Consider the following 24,362-nt stretch of genomic DNA (forward strand, 5'->3'; position numbering starts at 1 on the left):
TTTTAATACATATTTTTGCTCTGAAACTTAATACATTTTCAAAAAATATATTCTTAGTGAAATATAAACATAAAAAATTCAACATGATATGATTGAATTTATCGATTTTAGAAAGATTTAAAAAATGAGTTTTCGTCCATCATCGGCGATAAGATTATCGCCGATAGAATTATACCGACATATATTATCGACGATAGTTTTATCTATTAAAAACCTTGATGGACACTTTTTTTAAAAATCAAAAAACCGGAATTTTTCGGACAAAATTTAACTTTTAATGGCTATATTTGGAAAACGGTATACTTTTTGATTGCAAATTCTATTTTACATAAAAAATGAGGTTAAAAATGTTATGCACAAGATTTTTTTTTACAAAAATTAGTATTTAAAAAAAATCATAACACGTCGGCAAAACTTGATCCATACTTCTAAAAATGAAATCAAATTATTCGCTCTACAGCATTGCCTTGGCGTTCTCGATTGCGAGATTCCTACTCGAAACAAAGTGCCCGAAGGCTTGATTGTTGAGGCAATTGCAAAGCTCTTTTTACCCCTTAGTTTCCATCCACCCCAGGATTCGTACTGACGACCTTTGGATTGTTAGTCCAACTGCCTACAAGCGACTCCACCGAGACAGGACCCAGGGAGACGACTCCTACACCTGGACTGAGCTTTCGACCTAACCTTTTTAGGTTAGTCCGGGGCCAACATTTACTTCCCCATCCGACGGAAGGCGTGGTCAGACAAATCTCGTCTCGAAAAATGCCACCGGGACCATCTGGGATCGAACCCAAGCCGACTGGGTTAGAGGCAACCACGCTTACCCCTACACCACGGTCCCGGATTGGTCCATACTTCTGAATGGCTTAAAAGATGCAAAAAAAATACGGATTTTGGGAAATTGAATTTAGGCCGTTGCAATTATTTTTTGAAATTTATGTCCCTCGGCTCTGACCAAAGTCGAGGGGATGGGGGCAAAAAAATTGAAATTACAAGCCTAGGTTTTACCGTTTGGATGAAAAAAGCGTTTTGAAATGCGTTTTACACGCGTCCAGTTGCTTTCCAATCATAAGATTTCAAAATATCGATATATTGACGGACATTTTTTTTGCAAAAAAAATCTTTTCGTGAGACTGGTTTTTCATGAAAATTTAAAATGTTTTTAAATGAGTTCAAACATTCTAAATATGATTATACGCGTAGGAAATGCATTTTAACTAACTTTCGGTTGATTAAACTTTAATTTTCATAAAAATTTTGAAGCTTTTTGAGAAAAAACTATTTTTGCCACCTGATTTTTCAGGCCGACATAAACTTTGAAAATATTTGCAACTGCCTTATGTGAAAAAAAGTTGATCAAAAATTCACCATTTTTTTCCGTCATCAGGGTTGACATAGGGTTCTGGGGTAGGTGAGATTGGGTCATACAAATTTCAGCACCCCCCAAACCTAATATCGCCCCTGAGGACGGTACCTATTTTTTCTGAATAGTCCACATCAACACCTACAATTTTGTCGAAGACACCAGATCAATAAAAAAAATTCCTTGAAAAGTTACATATTTTCGAATATTTACGTACCATTTTTGTATGAACAGCTGCCAAAATTGTATGGAGTTTTGTATGGGTGAACCAATGACAAAAAATGGCTTCTTTGGTGCTAGGGAAGGCCTTCACAAAGTTTGAGCTAAATAAAAAAAATCAAAAAATCAAAATGGTCGATAACGGTCGATTTCGTAGAGGATTGCTCTACTTCAGCAAAACAATGCTACGTAGTGAATCAGAATTAACAAAAAATGTAAAAATCATTCATATAAATCCACAAATGTATATTTGGTAAGTAAATATTCAGGCATGTGAAATCATGTATTCTGTCAAGTAGATCGAAACCAAGAAGTTAGAAGAAATCATGTAGGGCAGTTATGCTTTTCTGTGCAGCCTATGCGATACCAAATATGAATACAAAAATCGATTATAAACTCGACGTATTCAAATTCCAAGCTCTAGCCACTATTTTCCCGTATCAAACCGGCATACAGATTGCGTCATTATGTTCTAGTCATAACTCCACCGCTTGATAACAAACAAGAATAAGCCATTTGTTGGTATTGTATAGCATTACCAGACGAAGCTATACTAAACTTTCGCAACACACACACTCACACTCTTCAGAACACACATTTGCTGCGAAATCCAAAAAGCCGAAAGTAGCAACCGGCAAGGGGTAAAAAACTAGATTAATGGACTAAACATGACTTCAGTCGGGCTCGAGTATCCCTCGCAGGACCATTGATTTTTATGACGCGTTGTAAATTTGTAAATTTCTTGTTCACTATCTTTTCTTTGATTTGTTTGGCAAAGCGGTTGTTTCAGCAGAATTGCTTTTGCAACTCTATTAAATCCCATAAATCATTTTCGCGGCTTCTGAGAGTTCCATGACCATTTCATAACGCACTGTAAATCTTTCAAATTAGTTTTTAAATTTTACAGCCCAATATCTTAACTCCAACGGGTTCTCGCGAGGGTTGAAACCCGCACCGAAAGTGCAAGAAACTCTCTTTGGAATTTTGTCGTCTTCGTGTTCTTCCGTTTACATACACTCACACAACCCACAAGAAAAAAAATAAATCCAGCCCACTTGTAAAAGTGCCTAGAAATTGGCTCGAGGCGGAAAATTTCGAACCAAAGTGCTACATTTTTGCGCTAAGGTCTCTTTCTCTCTCTTGAGTTTTTTTTTACGGCCAACGGCAACACTAATGGCTCCGAGGCTAAATTTTATGGACTAGCTTGGCTCGAAAGGTAGAAGCGCGACTAACAAGCATTACAACGCGACGTGGTTGATGAGGTGGTGCTAGGGGGGGAGAGGGGTTAAAGGACCCCGTTCTATGGGAAAGTCGGCGGCGGAGCTGAGCTTTGCAGGAACCGGAACACGGTGCGGAAAATGCGGGTTTGAGGCGTTGTTGTAGGGCTATTTACCGCCAACCGGCTACTGTGGTAACACTAGCCAAATTGAAATTGACACAGACAAACAGACGCAATAAGTTTTCAAACTAACTGGGAATGAGGATGCAATAGAAATTCTTTGTTCAATTTTGCTAAAAACTAAAAAAAAATCTAGGGCACTTTTACCAAGGTTTAATGCTTACAATTATTTTTAAATTTCTTGTCAAACATGTAAATTTCCTTGTCATTTTTTTTCAGTTTTATTATTTTATTACAAATTTGTTAATACTAACCGATGAGAATTTGCAAGAGAAGAAAAATATTTTGCAATGAAATTTTTTATCCTCCTAAATAAATTTATTGATTTTTTAAAACTAGTTTTAAAATCAAATTTGCAATTAAAAAGTACTTTAGTGAAATTTTGATAAAGTGCACCGTTTTCAAGTTAAAGCTTTTTTTAAGTAACTTTTTTGAAAATAGTCGCAGTTTTTCATTCTTTTAAATTAGTGCACATTTTAGCCCACCGTTCAAAAAAAATTTTTTTTAAAAAGCTAAGCAAACTCTCTATATTTTGCGATTTTGAACTTTGTTGATACGACCCTTAGTTGCTGAGATATTGCCATGCAAAGGTTTAAAAACATGCAAATTGATGTTTTCCAAGTACCACCCAAACGACCCACCATTTTCTAACGTCGATTTCTCAGCAACTAATGGTCCGATTTACAATGTTAAATTATGAAATATTCGTGAAATTTTTCGATTTTTTCGAAAACAATATTTTCATTTTTTTTTAAATCTAGACTAACATTTCAAAAGGGCTAAATATTCAATATTACGCTCTTTTAAAATGTTAGTCTTGGTTTAAAAATTTAGAAATTATTTTTTTCGAAGAGATCGGAAAATTTCACGAATATTCCATATTTTAAATTTGTAAATCGGACCATTATTTGCTGAGATATCGACATAAGAAAACGGTGGGTTGTTTGGGTTAGACTTAGAAAACATCAACTTTCCTGTTTTTAAACACTTGCATGGCAATATCTCAGAAACTAAGGGTCGTATCAACAAAGTTAAAAATCGCAAAATATAGAGAATTTTCTCAGCTTTTTAAAAATATGCACTAATTTGAAAAAAATGCACTAGTTTAAATAATGAAAAACTGCGACTATTTTCAAAAAAAAAATACTTAAAAATGGCTTCAACTTGAAAACGGTGCACTTTATCAAAATTTCACTGAAGTTCTTTTTGATTACAAATTTGATTTTACATTGAAAAATGAAGTTGAAAAATTTTTGGGACCAATATTCCAATTTTTGAAAAAAATCAGTATTGATTAAAAAAAATCATAACTCGGTCAAAGATTTTTCGCACAACCTGGAAATAAGCATAAGCATAAGCATAAGCATAGGTGCCCACCCGCAGTTGCTACTCCGTTATTGACCAGGACCTCCAGAAGTTACATCCACGAGCCGTGGAAGATAAGTGGGTGCTATCTTTCCTCGCTTCGCAACTTCTCAAAGGCCCCTATCATGCTGATCAATACCGGCGCCGGCCACGACCAGTGGTAGGGTCACGGGGAAGTGGATGGGAATGTTAGTCCGATACTTGAGTGATAGAGACCGCCCAATCGACTGCTTCTCCGACAAAGTATCACATGAGTTTTGAGGGGGTTAGTAGATGGGTATGAGGTCAGGATTCACGAGTGGCAGTGATGTGACCATGAGCATTTTGTTTATCGGTTGAAATTTTAAATCTTAGGCAGCCGGCTGCGGAAAGATAAATAATTGATTATTTAAAAAGTTTGTTTTAATCGAACGCGTGCCAACCGAGCAGTAGTGCTATGGGCTGGACTTGTCAGTATATTTTTACTGTTGGTACAATTAAGATAACGCGAGCAAATGTCAAAAATGGTAGATGAGTTAATACTAAAGCTGCCAGTTGGAATAAATTATTACGATCAACGAATATAAACGAAAAGAAAACCGGACACCACGTAACCGATTGTAATGAAATTAAAACAATAACTTAAACGAATTTAACCGGCGGCGTGCCTTCCTATCAACGATGATAAAAGAAGGACTTATGAATTTAAAATATAAAAAGACTCCAAAAAATACGTTGCATAGTAACCGCGAAGTCCCGCTACTCACAATCGAATCCGAAAGATAGCTATCTAGAATTTTAAATATAGTATTAATTCGACCGCGATCCACCAGAAATTCTTCGTCGGCGTGCCTTCCGATCAACGGTGATGTAAGAAGGGCTTTATTCATTAAAATGATTTTATATCATAAGCCTTAAAACATATTCGTCGGCGTGCCTTCCGATCATCGATGATATAGAAAGGACTTAATCCAGCAATACGACTTGCTTGTCTCGAAAAAAAGAATTCGGATCGTTTCTATCGAAAACTATGTAAAGAGGACAAAAATAAACTCATTGGCCAACGAACGCGCGAACTAAAAATAAAGAAAAAAGAAGAAGAAGAAGACCAATCACCCCATGCACACAAACAACGACACAAAAGAGATGAAAACAACACGAATCAGAAGAAATCCAATCACCCCATGTACACAAATAGCGACACAAAAGAGATGGAAAATAACACGAAAAAACAGGACTGCGCGTCCACACAGGCACCGCACTACTGATGCCATTATTTAATTATAATGACCAATCACCCCATGCACTCGAACAGCGACATAAAAGAGACGGAAAATAACACGAAAAAACAAGACTGAGCGTCCACACAGGCACCGCACTACTGATGCCATTATTGAATTATAATGACCCAACGGCCCATCCCTCTTCCGATTTACGCCAAAACTCTCATTTGCGCAAAAATCTCAAATTCGCACAAACTCCGAATTAACGCCCCCCTTCATGGCGCTATTCAACACGATTTGCAGCGTCAATTCAAAAAGTGTAGTCTCCTGTTGCACCAATGTAAAATATATAAAAAAACGAAGTTGACTTTATATGTGTCGGCCGGTACTAGACCAACCACTGTCTTCCTTTTAACTACATGGACTTCGCCGCCCTGTTTTCATTTTTCGCACAACCTGGAAATTTCTGAAAAGTTGGTTTTTTATGTCTTCTAAAACATATCAAAAAATAATAAAAATTAAAAATAGGGTTTTTTTTTGCAAATTAAGTTATAGTGACAAAAAGTTAAATAAAAAATCACAATTTTTTTACCTTGTATTATTTTTTTCAGTGTAGTTCATATCCATATCTACAACTTTGCCGAAGACACCAAATCGATCAAAAATTTTCTTCAGAAGATACAGATTTTTGAATTTTCATACATCGTTTTTGTATGGACAGCTGCCAAATTTTTATGGAAAATTATATGGACAAACTAATGATGCAAAATGGCTTCTTTGGGTATACCGAAGGCACCAAAAAAGTTTCAGTCGGATTAAAATATACAAAAAAAATCGAATGACTGAGAGAACTGCTCATCTGGGAAGGGGTACATCTTTTATGTCAGGAAAAAAGGTGTAATTTTGCCTCTGGAAATATGTTATTTTACCTCTTTTCTGATGTAATGTCACTTTTTCAGTACAAATTAAGGAAAAATTACATCATAAAAGAGGTAATACCTTGCAAAATTACAGCTTCCAAATTTACATTATTTTTTGCTGTGTAGAGCAATTCCAGCCCAATACAGGTTTTTTTAGGTACTTTTTTTCGACCCTCTCCGATTTGAGAAACTTTATAGACATGTTATTCTACGCTTATATGAGCCATTTTTGTGTATATGGAGCCAGTTAGACTCGATAAAGACATTTGAGAAGGGCGTATGTTATTCCATGTTTTTTTGTATTTCGTAATATAAACATTTCTGTATCGCTAAGCTGTTACATCGTGTCAAAAAGTGGTCAAAGACAAACTTGTAGGAAATTTGACGAGCTTTTTTTAAATACACTGAAAAAAAAACACAAAATTTAGGATGGAGCAACTCTCCGGCGTTTGAATGATTTTGACGTTTAAAGCATTTAAAAAAAAAATAGTAAATAATTTTTTTAGGACAGTTGCACCATCCTACATTTTTCTTGAGTCTTTTTGTAACATCTTAAACTATTTCCACAAAAGTTTTGAACGAAAATTAATCATGTGCTAACTTTCAAATTTTAGAAGTCTTTGTTCACTTTTTTTTTACTTACGCACTTACGCCCTCTTCTCAAATGTCATTATCGAGTGCAACTGGCTCGAAATACACATAAATTGCTTATTTAAGCGTAGGATAACATTTCTAAAAAGTTTCATTGTAATCGGGGAGGGTCGGGTACAACCGATTCCCTATGTGACATGGAATTGCTCTTTTACAAACAGGAACAGAAAACTTCACATTTTTTTTCACTCAAGTAGTGTTTCGCTCCGACAAGAGCTTTTACCATTTCTTCTGATATTTTTCTTGAAAATGACAAAGAAATACTTAACATCGCTTCGACGGAAAGGACCTGCTTTTTATCAGCAAATGTGGGTCAATCACGGTTGTTTCACCTCTCCTCTACATCTTCGCACACCGTCCGACCTGTCTTAATCCAGCTCAACTCGCGCCAGCAGTCCAGTGTGGCCATCGGCGAGAGTTCAGCCGTTCAAGAACCGTTCAATCCGCACCATGAGTTGCATGACGACAATATTGAAGCCCGGTTTTGTTTGTTTCTTCGTGACAGTTTTGATAAAATAAATATATGCTCGCCGGGGCCCCCCGATTTGGACGTGATTTTTCGCCTCTTTTTTTTTCTTCTTCTCTTTTTAGTCTGACTTTTTAAAAATCGCTCGAATAAGGAAAAGACGACGAACGAATCGCGCAACCGTCTGGCAAACTTAAGGAGAAGCGCGTCTGGGCTGGTCATCAGCACTTTTCGAATATGTATTAAGACCGTAGAGGAGGATCGGGGAGAGGCCACATGCCGGTCAGATGATGGAACCCAACGCTTGTTGGGGTGACTCATCCGTTGCTGGGTCTGGGTCGTTATAGGTCGGATCGTCGTCGTGAGGGGGGCAAGTTGATGATGATGATCCAACCGCGTTTGGATGGCGAATTGTGTGTGCCAGCCACCGAATATGAGCTATTGCTCGGGAGGCCTTTTAAGATTTACGGGTTTTTCTTAGTTCTTTTTTTAACTTACCTGTTTTAGCAGGCCAGGGGTTCTTTGTGAGAAAATATGAGATTATCGTACTTTAAAATTTAATGTGTATAATATGATGAAAGCGCTTCTAACATTTCTCCTTTTCTTTCTTTTTTTTACAGGTAAAACAATTGACGAGGTGAACATGCAACTAACGGCAGCAAATCATCATTATATTATGTTATTACCTTTGCAAACAATATGTATAAGCTTAAGACTGAGCCATGAAGTCTAGTGGTAACGCATCCGCATTGAATCGCATATCAACTAAAACCGAATTGAACTGTATTGACATTTCATAAGATTAACCCTGTACTGCTAAACAAATATTCGATAATTGTTATTTTTCTTGTGTTCTGTTTTTTACGTTTTTCTTCATTCAATGTATGTATATTTACATGTATTTATCTTGGGTAGTTTTTGTATTTTTATTAATAGGCCTATTCTACCAACTCCAATAACTCTTTTGTCTTTGTTTTTTTTTTGTATTTTCGAATATTTTGTCCGAACATAATTAGGCCGTTGCAAATATTTTTTAAAGTTTATGTCGCTCAACTCTGGTCTGGGTCGAGGGAGGGATAAAAAATTGAAATAACAATGTTGAGACCATACATTTGAATGAAAAAAGTGTTTTCAAGTGCATTTTACACCTGCCTAGTTGTTTTGCAACCATTAGTTTTCAAAATATCCAAGTATTGAAGAGATTTGTACCGTACTTTGTACCAAAGCTCCATGGGCAATAGGGTTACTACAAATAATGACTATTTGGCATACATCCTTATTCAACTCCTTAGACAAAACTAGGTTTGGTGCAAGTGAAAAAATAATGAAAAAACGCCAGTCTTCGACAATATTATACGGCAATTTTTCTAGAACTTCGCAAATTAAAACTTGAATAAAATTCCGGGTTTTGAAATCATGAATTACATTTCATTGGAACCAAATACAATTATTTAAGCCCTTTTGAAAAATCTGAAAATAATTTTTACAAGGAGTTTAGAAAATGTTACAAAAGGTTTCTAAGATATCATTGATTAAAAATTAAGGGTCAATTGGGTAGAACTTAGAAATACTTATTTTTGGTAATTTTCATTCTTTGTAAGGTCAACAGTAGGATCAAAAATGCCTAAAAAGTGAAATTGTAATAGATTTTTTACGAATATTTCAAAGATGGACAAGGAAAAAAACAATTTTGTTAAAAAATTTATCCTTAAAATGACTATTACTCAAAAACTGTTTTTTAATTATTGAAAATTTTATGAAAGTAATTTTCGATTTTGAATTTATCTTTACATCTAAAAATCATTTTATGTATAACTTTGTTGTGTACATTTTCGATATTTTTCAATAAACACTATTTCTTCAAACAATGATAACTTGGCCAAAAATCAAACGTCCTTCATATCCTATAGCTAAAAACTTTGTTTTTTTTTCTAATAAAACATGGAATAATAAAAATCTGGAGTTCTTTTTTAAAAAGGTCCAATAAACAACATTTTCAGTTTTTGCTTTTTGGGTGTTTTTTAACACCCCTGACTCAAGGCGGTTTCAAAAACACCCAAAAAGCTAAAAACTGAAATTTTGGTTTATTGGACCTTTTCAAAAAAAAAAAACTCCAGAAATAATCCAAGGGGGTAAAGTTTGTAAAAATCAAGTTTCTGCAATAAAAAGTTATTTAAACAAAACGGGTTATTTTTTTACAGTGTAACTAGTTTTTCCTTAATAAATAGTCCTAATTGTAGCCTACAAGTTTGTCGAAGACGCTAGCTCGATCAGAAAATACCTTCTCGCGATAAACATTTTCGAATGTTTTCGTTGCGCTCTTTATGGACAGCCCTCAAAGTTGTATGGAGATTTGTATGAAGAATTTGATGTTAAATGGCTTATTTGAACATAAAGAATCGACGGACAAAGTTCCATAAAAACCAACAATTACTAAAAAATAATAACGATTATTTGCATTTATTATTCGGTTGCTCATAGTTTGTCATTAGTATGTCCATCCAAGTCTCCATACAATTTTAGCAGCTTTTAAAATCTAAAAATCTGTATCTTGTGCACAGTTTTTTTTATCGATTTGGTGTCTTGGGCAAAGTTGGAGCTTTTGCTAAGGACTTCACAGAAAAAAATGTTACATTATATAAATCAATTTGTTTTGTCACTTTCCATCTTTTGAACTTAAACCACAAAGGTTGTCAAAATTGATTTGGCAGTGCTTTTTTTTTAATCTTCGAAAAAGGCGATATTTCCATGTTTCATTAATCCATTTTCAGATGTTAAATTCAATTTGCAATCGAAAGTACTTAATTACGCAAGTTTTGATATTGTGCACTGATCTCAATTTATAGCAACTGAAAGCTTATTTGGCTTTTTAATTAGGGGAACTATACCCTTTTTCAGCCTATTTCTATTAACGGCCTATCAGCAATTTTATCATAAATTACAGCTTTCATGAAGTGTTTTTGACTGTTCCAACGTAATAAATAGCTCAAATAAAAATGGGCAAGCAACTTTCCATTGTTGGTCGAACAGCTTAGAGATATTAAAATGGGTATATATCCCCTATAGGGGAGAAAATCGTGACGTCAGAAATGAACTCAAATCACTTAAATTTCATTTTGTGAGTGACTTTAACAGTTTGGCCTAGTCTGACAGCTACATTGTCCTCAGCTTTTCTGTGGGAGAGAATAGGAGGCGAATACTTTATGAAATCATACCTGTCAAAATTCCTAGCCTCAAAATTTTGTCGCGAGTTGCTTTTCTCCTCTATTACTTTGTTTTGTTGTTGAAGCATTTAAAAAAATATGTAACGTGGTTTGAGGATGAACTTAAAACTTAAATAAGGGAATAACACGCTTTCAAAATTCAATAAAATAAATAAATTTATTAAGAGTGCTACAATGTGAATATGATAAAGTTTTTTTTTTTGCAATTCCGTCGTGAAACTACTTACTTTTCCTGTCATTCTTGAACGACGAAATAGCCTACTTTTCTGTACCAAAAATAACAGAATCGAATAGCAACACTTTTCAAATTAAATGCTGAATTCTACTTTTCTGCACTCAAATGGGTGCTGAAAAGTTGAACTTTTCAGCACTTGTTACGAAAAGTAACACTTTTCAACATTTTTTTGATTTAAACGATTTATTGACAAAATACATGAAAATTTGACATAAAATTTCACTTAGTGTGTGTTTTTTGGAATTGCAAAAAATGTTGTATGGAACTCGTTGCAAAACTTGATTTTTTTCAGCACTCTTCGTATTTATCCAACTCGGTGAACCTCGTTGGATAAATGTACGACTCGTGCTGAAAAATTTCTCTTTTTGCAACTTTTTGTATAAACTACTATTTTGCAGCTCCATCGAAAAACTACTTACCTTTAATGTCATCCTCGAGCCACGAAACGGCCTACTTTTCTACTACTACCAAAATAACAGAATGGAAAATTAATTCCTTTCAATCCCAGTGATGAAAAGTTCTGATTTTCAGCACTGAAATGGGTGCTGCAAAGTTGAACTCTTCAGCACTAATTATCGAAAAACAACATTTTTCAATATTTTTTGTTTTGAACGGTCAATTTACTTAAGAGCAGTTCTCTAGGATTTCGGTCATTCGATTTTTTTTGTATTTTTTAATCCGACTGAAACTTTTTTGGTGCCTTCGGTATGCCCAAAGAAGCCATTTTGCATCATTAGTTTGTCCATATAATTTTCCATACAAATTCGGCAGCTGTCCATACAAAAATGATGTATGAAAATTCAAAAATCTGTATCTTTTGAAGGAATTTTTGATCGATTTGGTGTCTTCGGCAAAGTTGTAGGTATGGATACGGACTACACTGGAAAAAATAATACACGGTAAAAATTTGGTGATTTTTTATTTAACTTTTATCACTAAAACTTGATTTACAAAAAACACTATTTTTAATTTTTTATTTTTGATATGTTTTAGAAGGCATAAAATGCCAACTTTTCAGAAATTTCAGGTTGTGCAAAAATCACTGACCGAGTTATGAATTTTTAATCAATACTGATTTTTCAAAAATCGAAATTTTGGTCGTAAAAATTTTCAACTTCATTTTTCGATGTAAAATCAAATTTGCAATCAAAAGTACTTTACTAAAATTTTGATAAAGTGCACCGTTTTCAAGTTATAGCCATATTTAAGTGACTTTTTGAAAATAGTCGCAGTTTTCATTTTTAAATTAGTGCACATGTTTGCCCAGTTTTGAAAAAATATTTTGAAAAGCTGAGAAAATTCTCTATATTTTGCTTATTCGGACTATGTTGATACGACCTTTAGTTGCTGAGATATTGCAATGCAAAGGTTTAAAAACAGGAAAATTGATGTTTTCTAAGTTTCACCCAAACAACCCACCATTTTCTATCGTCAATATCTCAGCAACTAATGGTCCGATTTTCAATGTTAATATATGAAACATTTGTGAAATTTTCCGATCTCTTCGAAAAAATATTTTGGAATTTTCAAATCAAGACTAACATTTCACAAAGGCCAAACATTCAATATTACGCCCTTTTAAAATGTTTGTCTTGATTTGAAAATTCCAAAAATATTTTTTCGAAAAGATCGGAAAATTTCACAATTGTTTCATATATTAACATTGAAAATCGGACCATTAGTTGCTGAGATATTGACGATAGAAAATGGTGGGTTGTTTGGGTGAAACTTAGAAAACATCAATTTTCCTGTTTTTAAACCTTTGCATTGCAATATCTCAGCAACTAAAGGTCGTATCAACATAGTCCGAATAAGCAAAATATAGAGAATTTTCTCAGCTTTTCAAAATATTTTTTCAAAACTGGGCAAACATGTGCACTAATTTAAAAATGAAAACTGCGACTATTTTCAAAAAGTCACTTAAATATGGCTATAACTTGAAAACGGTGCACTTTATCAAAATTTTAGTAAAGTACTTTTGATTGCAAATTTGATTTTACATCGAAAAATGAAGTTGAAAATTTTACGACCAAAATTTCGATTTTTGAAAAATCAGTATTGATTAAAAATTCATAACTCGGTCAGTGATTTTTGCACAACCTGAAATTTCTGAAAAGTTGGCATTTTATGTCTTCTAAAACATATCAAAAATAAAAAATTAAAAATAGTGTTTTTTGTAAATCAAGTTTTAGTGATAAAAGTTAAATAAAAAATCACCAAATTTTTTTACCGTGTATTATTTTTCCAGTGTAGTCCGTATCCATACCTACAACTTTGCCGAAGACACCAAATCGATCAAAAATTCCTTCAAAAGATACAGATTTTTGAATTTTCATACATCATTTTTGTATGGACAGCTGCCGAATTTGTATGGAAAATTATATGGACAAACTAATGATGCAAAATGGCTTCTTTGGGCATACCGAAGGCACCAAAAAAGTTTCAGCCGGATTAAAAAATACAAAAATTAAAATTGAAGAAAATAGACCGATTTCGTAGAGAATTGCTCTTAACACATTGATGTGTTTACCTCGTTGGATAAATGCATCAGCACGTGTCGTGAAAACGTCTCCTTTTCGCTACTTGTTGAATATGGTACTATTTATGGAATATTTTACTATTTTAAATGTGTTGAAAAAACAAAGAAAATGTGGAAACTAACCTGTGTGAGCAAAAAATAAATTACTATCATTTGCTGGAACCCCTGGTTCCGGTCCTCCGGATAGCGTTCCCGTAGGCTGTCCGGCCGTAAAAAGAGACAGAGAGAGAGAAAGAGAGAGAGTCACGCTGTGATTCGCGATTGTAAATCCACAAACCGAGAGTGAAAGACGGGGAACCGGTTTTCCCGCGCGCATGGATTTATTGTCTTTATATAGTCAGTCTGTACTCGCGAGTGCACTTGAAAGGAAGGAAAACGGTCGCGCGCGCGTCCTCAAAGCTTTGAGGACATTTTTGTTCAAACATTTCAAAACCTTGCAGAGGGATTTGTGAATTGAGTGATTCTTTCGTGCTATTCCGTCACACCTTTTCCGCGACGCGGAATTGTTTTTACACGTTTTCCAGCTCAGCGAAAAAAAAAGTGCATAATCCTCACACGGTTTTGCAAAGTGCATTCGAGACGGAAGCGCAAGTGGCGTTTCTCTTTATGGTTGATGGTTAATGGTTATGATTAGGGTTAGTGAAATTTCACGATTTCGCGGACAGCGTGAAATCCGTGAAATTAGTCTTTTTCCGCGAAATCCCGTGAAATTTTATGTTTGCGTGAAACTGTAACGATTTATCTCAAAATATTTTATTATACTTAAATAGGAATAAACATAATTTTAAGAACTACTGTAGAATTGAGCGAGCGAATACCCTTGTTCAATTACTAATACAGGGTTAGTGAATTTCGATGAATTTATAAAAAATTTCAAATCATTTTCAATATTTCATCCATAAAGACTATTTCTGTAAATTTTATAAGTTTTCAATTGAAAAGCTTAATATGAACCATTTGAAGAATTGTTTAGATTTTTCAGTTTTTTAGAAACAAACAAAATATAGTAATATTTTTTCGATTTAGTAAAATTTTACTACAATTTTATTTAAAATGTAAAATTTCATAAAAAAATTTGAAGAAATAAGCTTTGTTTTATCCAAAATTATAGGAAGAGTATTTTTTATTTTTGAAAGCATTTCAGTTTTTTTTCGAAGCCCTGTTTAATTTTAACGATATTTGATTATTTTGGTGGATAATTCCCGTGAAAGTTCAATATGCCACCTGTTATTTGTTTTCTGTTCTCATTTACAAATTATATTTTTTGCCTATTGATGTTAAATTTAGTTTTTGAAGAGAGAGATGAAATCCTTAAAAATTATTTTGAATGGGCTGAATGTCGCAGAAAATTCAAACTATTTTACTCATTTTGGCTGGACAAGATTGTTGAATCTTGCTGTGATATGAAATTCAATAAACTGTAAACTGATAAAACAGAAGCAAATCAGCGAAAACGTTTTTGCTTTATTAGTCGAATATTAAAAAGTAGTTCATTAAATGACATTTTGTTTGAAAATATAAATAAAGCTCATCTATTGACCAGGTGGAAATATTTTTGAAAATTACTAATTTTTTTTGTGTCAGGTTCAAATTTAGTGAAGATTTATTTAGTTTATTGAATGAAGTATAAATAGTAATTTCTGTGATTAAAACAAAAGATTTTCAGAGTTATTTTAGCATTTTTCACGTTCCGCGAAATTTGCGTGAAATTTAGTGTTTTGAAATTGAGGTCCCCGTGAAATTAGCTATTTTCGAGCGTGAAAAATCACTAAGCCTAGTTATGATTATGGCATAGAGGAAAAAAAATGGAAACCAAAGTGAGGGAGGTGCATTCAAATTGCCTCGATGTGTTACGGAATAGCTGCGGTGCCAGAGAGATTCAGCACCGTGCACGTTGGTAACGTAACGTTTCTTCACCATCAGCTGGCTGCTATCGTCGTCGTCGTCGTCATAACTTAACAGTGAATACACAAGCTGTCTGACCAGGTGGGGTTGGACCAACGTTTGGCTTGGATTATGTGAAAAGAGAAGAAGAGCAGTGTGTGTGTTGCATGTATAGTTAAACAGGGTTAATTTAAAGTGATTTCAATGCTAAGCAGCTGCTTCACTCGTGGCTGAGGAATTGCGTGTTTGTGTGACCTACTAGGGATTCACTGATCCTGTTGAGATAATGAGCAATGGAAGTTTGTAATCGGATTAGTTGTGGTGAGTTTGAGGAGGTTTTCATAACAATTTTTATATCAAAATAAGTTAAGGGTGCACAACAACCAAGTCAGTAGCTGTTATCTTATTCCAAAATTGTCAAATTTATGGACCAAATCCTGCAACAATTTGATTGTAAAAATAGTTAATCTTTGTTGTAAATTGTCTTGAAGACAGTACTTTAGGGAATGAATAAAAAATGATATCGAATGTATCCGTAATTTTGAAGGTACTAAAATGTCTAACAAAAATCTTGGTGCAAAAGTTCTGGTTGATGTGCTCCGTTAACTAAGAATGTATATAGTTTTAACGAATTTCTGGCAAAATTCTGACATCTTACAATTTTACATAAAATTTATATGTTTATTGTAAAAAACTTATAAACTTAGTTAACTAAATATAAATATTGTTTTTTCTTTTCATGAAAACTATATTAGCAGCCTTAGTGATGTTATATTTTACGTAAAAATAAAGTTTGAACACCTTAAAGCTGTTTTCAACAAAAACTATGACTATCAAAGTCACCCCGGAATTCAAACTAAGATTTTTTTAACGTAACTATTTTTTCAAACACTATTGATATTTTTTAAATGGTGTATACACGTTGTGTTAAAAAAAGACAAACCAGACAAACCATACCAGTTGCAAAATATTCCAAAAATAAATTGAAATCCTATCAAAGTCACCCCGGTTTACGATACACAAAATTTTCAAATTATTATATATTTAAAATTGATTAAAACTGCTAATAGCCATTTAGGGCAAAATAAAGATTTTTGCGCAAGGTGGTATGATTTACTACCAAGTTTGACTTTTTGTACAGTCAGATTGTTGCAAGTTGTAAGTTTGACAATTTTGGAAAGCCCTTAAAAACGAGGAATGGCTTTGCTGAGATAACGCAAACTTTTTAGGGGGTTTTCCTTATGGTCAAATAAGCCATTTTGTGTCATTAGTACACCCATACAATCCTCCATACAATTTTGGCAGCTATCCATACAAAAATAGTACGAAAATCTGTATCTTTTGCCTTCAGCAATGTTGTAAATTAAAATCATACTCAACAAATTTAACAATTACAGTTTTTAAGGTAAAAAAGAAAATGCAAACGAAAATTTTTCCTGTTTTTAAACCTTTGCATGGCAATATCTCAGCAACTAAGGGTCGTATCAACAAAGTTTAAAAATGCAAAATATAGAAATTTTCTCAGCTTTTCAAAAATATTTTTTTCATAGGTGGGCAAACATGTGCACTAATTTAAAAAAATGAAAAACTGCGACTATTTTCAAAAAAGTCTCCTAAAAATGGATTTAACTTGAAAACAGTGCACTTATCAAAATTTCACTGGAGCACTTTTTGATTGCAAATTTGATTTTACATTGAAAAATGAAGTTGAAAAATTTTTGCGACCAATTTTTCGATTTTTTGAAAAAATCAGTATTGATTAAAAAATTCATAACGCGATCAAAGATTTTTTGCACAACCTGGAAATTTCTGAAAAGTTGGCATTTGATGTCCTTTAAAACATATCAAAAAATAAAAATATTAAAAATAGTGTTTTTTTGCAAATCAAGTTTTAGTGACAAAAAGTTAAATAATAAATCACCAAAAAATTTTTTACCGTGTATCATTTTTTTTCAGTGTAGTCCATATCCATACCTACAACTTTGCCGAAGATACCAAATCGATCAAAAAATTCCTTCAAAAGATACAGATTTTTGAATTTTCATACATTATTTTTGTATGGCCAGCATTTTTCGAAAAGTTGAGGAAATTTACAATTAAATTGCATAAGAGACGTTTAAGATTGGACGTCTTGTAGCTTTAATACAGCGGATAAAAGGAAAAAAAACAGGAAAATGGCCCCACATTTTCTACTGCTAATATCTCGGCCAGTAAAGTTCCAATCAATATTTAAAAAAAATGAGAAAATTGTAAAATTTTCTGATCCGTTCGAAAGTAATATTTGGAAAATTTTGGAATCGAGACAAACATTTCCAAAGAGCGTAATATTGATCCCAAAATTTCACGAAGTCTGACCAGTTTGAGTTTATTAAAAAATATAATCGAAAAACTGCATTGTTCAGTGAACCCTCTACTTTTTTCGGTATTTTTTTCTCAAATTTTAATTTTTGTATTTTTTAATCCGACTGAAACTTTTTTAGTGCCTTCGGTATGCCCAAAGAAGCCATTTTGCATCATTAGTTTGTCCATATATTTTTCCATACAAATTTGGCAGCTGGCCATACAAAAATAATGTATGAAAATTCAAAAATCTGTATCTTTTGAAGGAATTCTTTGATCGATTTGGTATCTTCGGCAAAGTTGTAGGTATGGATGTTTTCAGGAATGGTCAATCATGGACACTGTATCAAAAATTAAAAAACTGGCATTTTTTTTAGAGAAAATTTAACTTTAGGTGGCTTTATCTTGAAAACGGTGCACTTTACCAAAAATCTGTAATAGTAGTTTATGCAACAAGTTGCAAAAAGAGGATTTTTTCAGCACGAGTCGTACATTTATCCAACGAGGTTCACCGAGTTGGATAAATATGAAGAGTGCTGAAAAAATCAAGTTTTGCAACGAGTTTCATACAACATTTTTTGCAATTCCGAAAAACACCCATTGAGTGAAATTTTATGTCAAATTTTCATGTATTTTGTCAATAAATCGTTTGAATCAAAAAAATGTTGAAAAGTGTTACTTTTCGAAACAAGTGCTGAAAAGTTCAACTTTTCAGCACCCATTTCAGTGCTGAAAAGTAGAAGTTTTCAGCATTTATTTTGAAAAGTGTTGCTATTCGATTCTGTTATTTTTGGTACAGAAAAGAAGGCTATTTCGTCGTTCAAGAATGACAGGAAAAGTAAGTAGTTTCACGACGGAATTGCAAAAAAGTACTTTTTGATTGCAAATTTGAATTTACATCAAAAACTGAATTCAAAAAAAAAATCGATTAAAACTTCTGTTCAAAAAAACCACACAGCATAAACTTAGCAAAAATATATTTGCCCGTACATTTCTATGGCTCAAAGTTGCGTTTTTTGTTCCCTAAAACATATGAAAAAAAAAAATACAAAATTGAAAATATACGGATTTTGGGAAATTTAATTTTTATGAAAAAAAAAACTTTAAAATAAGAATTTTATTTCCGTGTACCATTTTTCTCTGAGTAGTCCTACAACCTACAGCTTTGATATCAAAATGATCAGGAATTTGCTTCAAAAGATACAGATTTTCTCCGCCAACTACTCACACGAATTACGACTCCGAGTTCCATTTTTTGATATCTGAAAAAGGGATGATTTGGAAATTTGATGTCAAAGGGATTTTTAATGTAAAATTTGGCGCACGATTTGACCGCGTATTCAAAATACAGAAAAAAAAACTATTCTTCTTCGAAAATAATATTTTTTTTGAAAACCTCTGCCTTTTTTCGTTATCTCATTGTATTTTTTTTAGATAGGTATGTTTTTTCATTTAAAACAATATTCTTAATTTTATTTATTTTTTATCTGTACCCTTTTTGCAGGGTTATTTTTAACAATGTTATACAAAGTTAGAAAGCAGTCAATTCAAAAAAATGTGATAAATATAAGGGGTTTTCTTGTAAACATCACGAGGTAGTTAGCTTGTGATGATACACTAACTTCCATCTAAGTTATTTAGTTTAGGCAGGATAGTCAGGGTTTCGATAAAATCAAAGATGACATGAGTTCAAATTAATTTGCGTCATTCAACAGTATTGAACATTGATCCACTCAATTCCCAAGTGCTAATCCCCAAACGGAAGCACCGAAGGTGTAAAAATCTTCTATTTACCAATCAATCTCAAGGAGGAGGGCGAGGAAGTCTCATCAAAGTTTCAATGTTGTTTGCCTTATCATCGGGCGCTCATCAGGGCAAATAACCCTCGTCGTACTTGTACTCCAGCGGTGGTTCTTCTTGTTTGATTTAGAAAACTCAACAAGACGATATGTCTGCCGGCGATGTCTGAGCTCTGAACGCGGTGATTAAACAATGATCGAACAAATTGCCTCGAAACTTGCCGGGTGTAAACAAAGCGTTTACTTTCTTCTTGGGGGTTGGAATCGGTTGAGCAAGGGGTGTGGCGTTAAAGTTTTTTTTTTGCGCAAAAGGTTAAGGATACAATAGCACACGTGATTCGTGCCTCAAGTTGTTCAAGTTCAGATCGTGACTGTTGGTTCGTCGGATTCGCAGTTTTTATCGCAGTAAATTGAGCGATAAAAGGGCGCTACTCTTGTTTTAACGATTATATCGTCGGATAATGATTTTTTGCATTTTAACTGCTCCATTTAGAGAAGCTTTCAGTTCGTTTATGCAAATTTCTTATGAATATCGCAGAGTTATTTTCAAAAATAGAACTTGAAATTCTGTATGAATCCATGCAAATTTCATCCCAAACATTTGTTCTGGGTGTACGATCCCATTACCCCCTTTTTAATTATTCAACTACAAAGTATCGGAGCGGGCGTGTTGTTCGTGTTCATCGAAATGACTCTGTGTAAGTGCTCGTGAACGTGTGCTCATCTTCCCTTTTTCGCTATTATCATGTCTCCCCCTTCAGTACACCGAGCTTTAAAATGTTTTCGTAGTAGTGATTACCATATTGCCCGTAGGCATGTTTTCCTAAGGCTTAGCCGCCGGTATGCACTCTTAATTATGGCCCATTACGGAACTTGAGATATCATCTTTCTTAGTGGAATTTTATCGCGATTTTCGAGAGAATGCTTAAGGTGAATTGAGATAAAGTTGTGTTGATTTTAAAGCATATGAAATTGTGGGAAACGATTGCTTAAGATTTTTCTTTGGTGAGGACATTTCCAAGACTTTTTTGAGAAAACTTTGTTACATTGATCAATCAATTCTCCAATCATAACCCTATGCTAAATGACTAACGGAAGATTTTATCCGGCGCACACAAACACCACACACGTTCGGCCTAATTCGATTGATCTCGTCATCGGGCCCCAGACAAAACTTGTCGGAGCGCAAAATCTTCCGCAGAAATCGACGGTCGCAAATTAACATCCGAAAAATCGAAGATAATCCGCGCACCTCGCGATGAAATCATCAATCACCGTGAAAACAAATCTCTCGCCGCGGATAATTATCGACTGCCATGGGGGGTCAATTATGATTGTGTAACCCATTTCGGGTATAAAATTAATAAGATTATAAAAGACTTTTCCGCTGGTAGTGGCGATGAAAAAACATTACGAGAGCACTAATTTTCATTAGTTCTGGTTGAAATTATCTGAGGTGGCAGCAGCGGAGCGCAAAATTTTAGGTCGAAATCTTTAATTAAATCTGGATAATGAAAAGCTTACTGGAGTTAAGGCAGCAGTGGTGTGTTGGTTGAAGAAGCCCAACTCGATATTACTGTTACTTGACGTAACGTGCTACATTATGTATGTACATGCGAAAAAAGGTGGTTCTTGTTGAAAGCAGACGTAAGTGAAGTGCCTTCGGGATATCAAAAAGCCACCTCGAGCAAGTACATGTGAATATTCAAAGAAGAGCAGCGAACGATTTCTCACAATCACGTTCCTTTTTTGGAGTATGGAAGCAATATTGTAAAAAGGCTGTATAAGACTGTTTTATTTCCTTTTGCATTAAGGAGAAGCATGAAAAAACTTGAAGACTGCACTTCTTTATTTGGCCTCGTAGATCAACCTTCACGTATACTCATCATGATATGTTAATATGTGAACTGACCCTGATAGCATAAATATCCCATATGCGTTTTCATCACTTGATTTGAAAAAAAACACTATTTTTATTTTTTTAAATTTTTTGATATGTTTTAGAGGACACCAAATGCCAACTTTTCAGAAATTTCCAGGTTGTGCAAAAAATCTTTGACCGAGTTATGAATTTTTTAATCGATATTGATTTTTTTTTTAAATCGAGATATTGGTCGCAAAAATTTTTCAACTTCATTATTCGATGTAAAATCAAATTTACAATCAAAAAGTACTTGAATGAAATTTTGATAAAATGCACCGTTTTCAAGTTAAAGCCATTTTTAAATAACTTTTTTGAAAATGGTCGCAGTTTTTCATTTTTTGATATTAGTGCACATGTTTGCTCACTTTGAAAAAAAAATATTTTTTTTTGGAAAGCTGAGAAAATTCTCTATATTTTGCTTCTTTGAACTTTGTTGATACGATCATCAGTTGCTGAGATATTGCCATTAAAGGTTTAAAAACATCTTTTAGAACAAAAATTCAAAATTTTTAAATCAAGACTAATATTTTCAAAGGGCGTAATATTGAATATTTGGCCTTTTCAAAAGTGGGCAAACATGTGCACTAATTTTCAAAAAATGAAAACTGCGACTATTTTCAAAAAGGTTCTAAAAATGGCTTTTTCTTGAAAACGGTGCAATTTATCAAAATTTCACTAAAGTACTTTTTGATTGCAAATTTAATTTTACATCGAAAAATGAAGTTGAAAAATTTTTGCGACCAATATTTGATTTTTTGAAAAATCAGTATTGATTAAAAAATTCATAATTCGATCAAAGATTTTTTGCACTACCTGAAAATTTATGAAAAGTTGGCATTTGATGTCCTCTAAAACATATGAAAAAAGTTAAAAATAGTGTTTTTTTTTGCAAATCAAGTTTTAGTGACAAAAAGTTAAATAAAAAATCACTTTTTTTTATTCGTGTATCATTTTTTTCAGTGTAGTCCGTATCCATACCTACAACTTTGCCGAAGACACCAAATTGATCAAAAAATTCCTTCAAAAGATACAGATTTTTGAATTTTCATACATCGTTTTTGTATGGACAGCTGCCAAATTTGTATGGAAAATTATATGGACAAACTAATGATGCAAAATGGCTTCTTTGGGCATACCGAAGGCACCAAAAAAGTTTCAGTAGGATTAAAAAAATACAAGAATTAAAACTAAAAAAAAGGCAGATTTCGTAGAGAATTCATATGGGAGATTTATGCGAACATGGGCAGTAAAGTTCCTAAAATAATACACAAAAAAAAACAAATTCTTTGCTTTGAGAAAACTAGGGGAAATTCTCGGTTTTTCACTCGCTCCCAACTCCATCCAATTTGCTGATTTCCACTAATTATTCAAAACTTTTGATAGAAACTTACCTACTCGCTTCTTATTGAGCTATTTATCACTCGATTTTAGTTAAAAACACTTAATGAGCTAAAATGGCAACATTGGAGGCTCGCTAGAATTAGATGCTGTTCCTCTATTTATCAAAAGAAAAAAATAATTAATAAATGGTAAGGGACAATCTAAAATATCCAATATAAACAAAAAGCCGCATCTCAAAAACGGCAACTTGGACTTAGACAATCATCTCACATCACATGGCGAAATTCAGCCTGCAATCCGTTAAAATCACCGTCTCCTAGCAAAGCGAGCGATTTATATTTTTGTTGTAAAATTTTATTTTACGCCTAAAAATATGTAAAATTTTCTTTATTTTTGACAATTTCGAAAAATTAAGGATTGATAAATAAATGGCAACACTGATAAAAAATAACATCTTATATCAAAGCTCAAAAGATGACATCTTTAGTTATCTAAGACATATCGCATTTCAATTTTTGTGTGGAAATTTTACATGAAAAAGCATGTGATAATTAAGCGTATTTTGTTTTTTTTTCAATACTTCTAAGCAATACATACAGCTTTACCGTTGATACCTAATAGATGGACAAATATTGTATGAAGAAAAGTTATCGATAGATTGTTGAAGAAACTTTCATTAACGCATCACTAGTTTATAGTAACCTGTAACTTGAAAATCAAATCAAATGTTAACAGTGGAAATCAAAGCGTTTTCCATCAAGTTCGCAGCTAAAATAAGCAATAAATTTAATTGAAACAGCTCGCCATAAAACAAACATTATAGACACACACACACACAAACACCTCTTTCATAGCATCCGTCCCCAATCATCCGGGGGCTTTTAAAAATTTTGAGTTAGACGTGCCAGGTGGTGTCACAGAGCTCCTCACCCTGACCAAAAACGAAAGCAAAAATATGCAAACGACTGTTTGGACCGGGGCCGTTATTTATAGCCGAATATGTCTTCCTCTCTGATTTTTTCTCACTTTTCTGTAAAGACCATCATCATGAACCGAAAATTTGCTGTCCTCATGGGGACGTCAGCGTTCAGTTTTGTATACACACAACCGCACTCTGCTCAAGCCTGACCTATATAGTAGTACACCTTAGTGTGCCGCGGGGAGGTCTTTTCCTTTTCTGGGCGCGGCGAAATAGCAAAGAAACAACAAAAACAACCCACTTCGGAAGCCATGAATTACCGGCTGCCAAGTATACTTTCCCACCGGCATCCCATTGAGGGGCAGTTCAAAGACCTGTTGTAAACAGGCAGTGTGATATTTTGGCGCGTTTGACGTGCAAAACCCAAACACAAAGAAGTCCTGGTGTGGTGACCCGAGCAAGCGCCCAAAGTACAAACCGATTTGCATGTCCACAACACAAGAGCCACAGCAAAAAGAAAAGTGCCAGAAAAAAGCAGAATTCAATCCGCAAATTTTGGTGCTTGGGGGTGG

The 24,362-nt window shown here is 33.8% G+C and overlaps 1 protein-coding gene across 3 annotated transcripts in view; it reads left to right on the forward strand.

Annotated features, from left to right (window-relative positions):
* Positions 1–24,362, forward strand: part of LOC6038937 (serine/threonine-protein kinase GL21140) — a 103,495-nt gene that overhangs the window by 44,773 nt on the left and 34,360 nt on the right. For 2 of the 3 annotated variants that reach the window (XM_038252313.1, XM_038252312.1), the window contains exon 1: positions 15,746–15,788. The exons of the other annotated variant lie outside the window; for it this stretch is intronic. In XM_038252313.1, the coding sequence (XP_038108241.1) occupies positions 15,761–15,788 (28 nt within the window). In that variant the 5' untranslated portion in view covers positions 15,746–15,760. Of the gene's footprint in view, positions 1–15,745; positions 15,789–24,362 lie in introns of those variants that run through there. 3 annotated transcript variants of the gene reach the window in all.

The sequence above is a fragment of the Culex quinquefasciatus genome, chromosome 2 (assembly GCF_015732765.1).
Source record: "Culex quinquefasciatus strain JHB chromosome 2, VPISU_Cqui_1.0_pri_paternal, whole genome shotgun sequence".
NCBI lineage: Eukaryota > Metazoa > Arthropoda > Insecta > Diptera > Culicidae > Culex > Culex quinquefasciatus.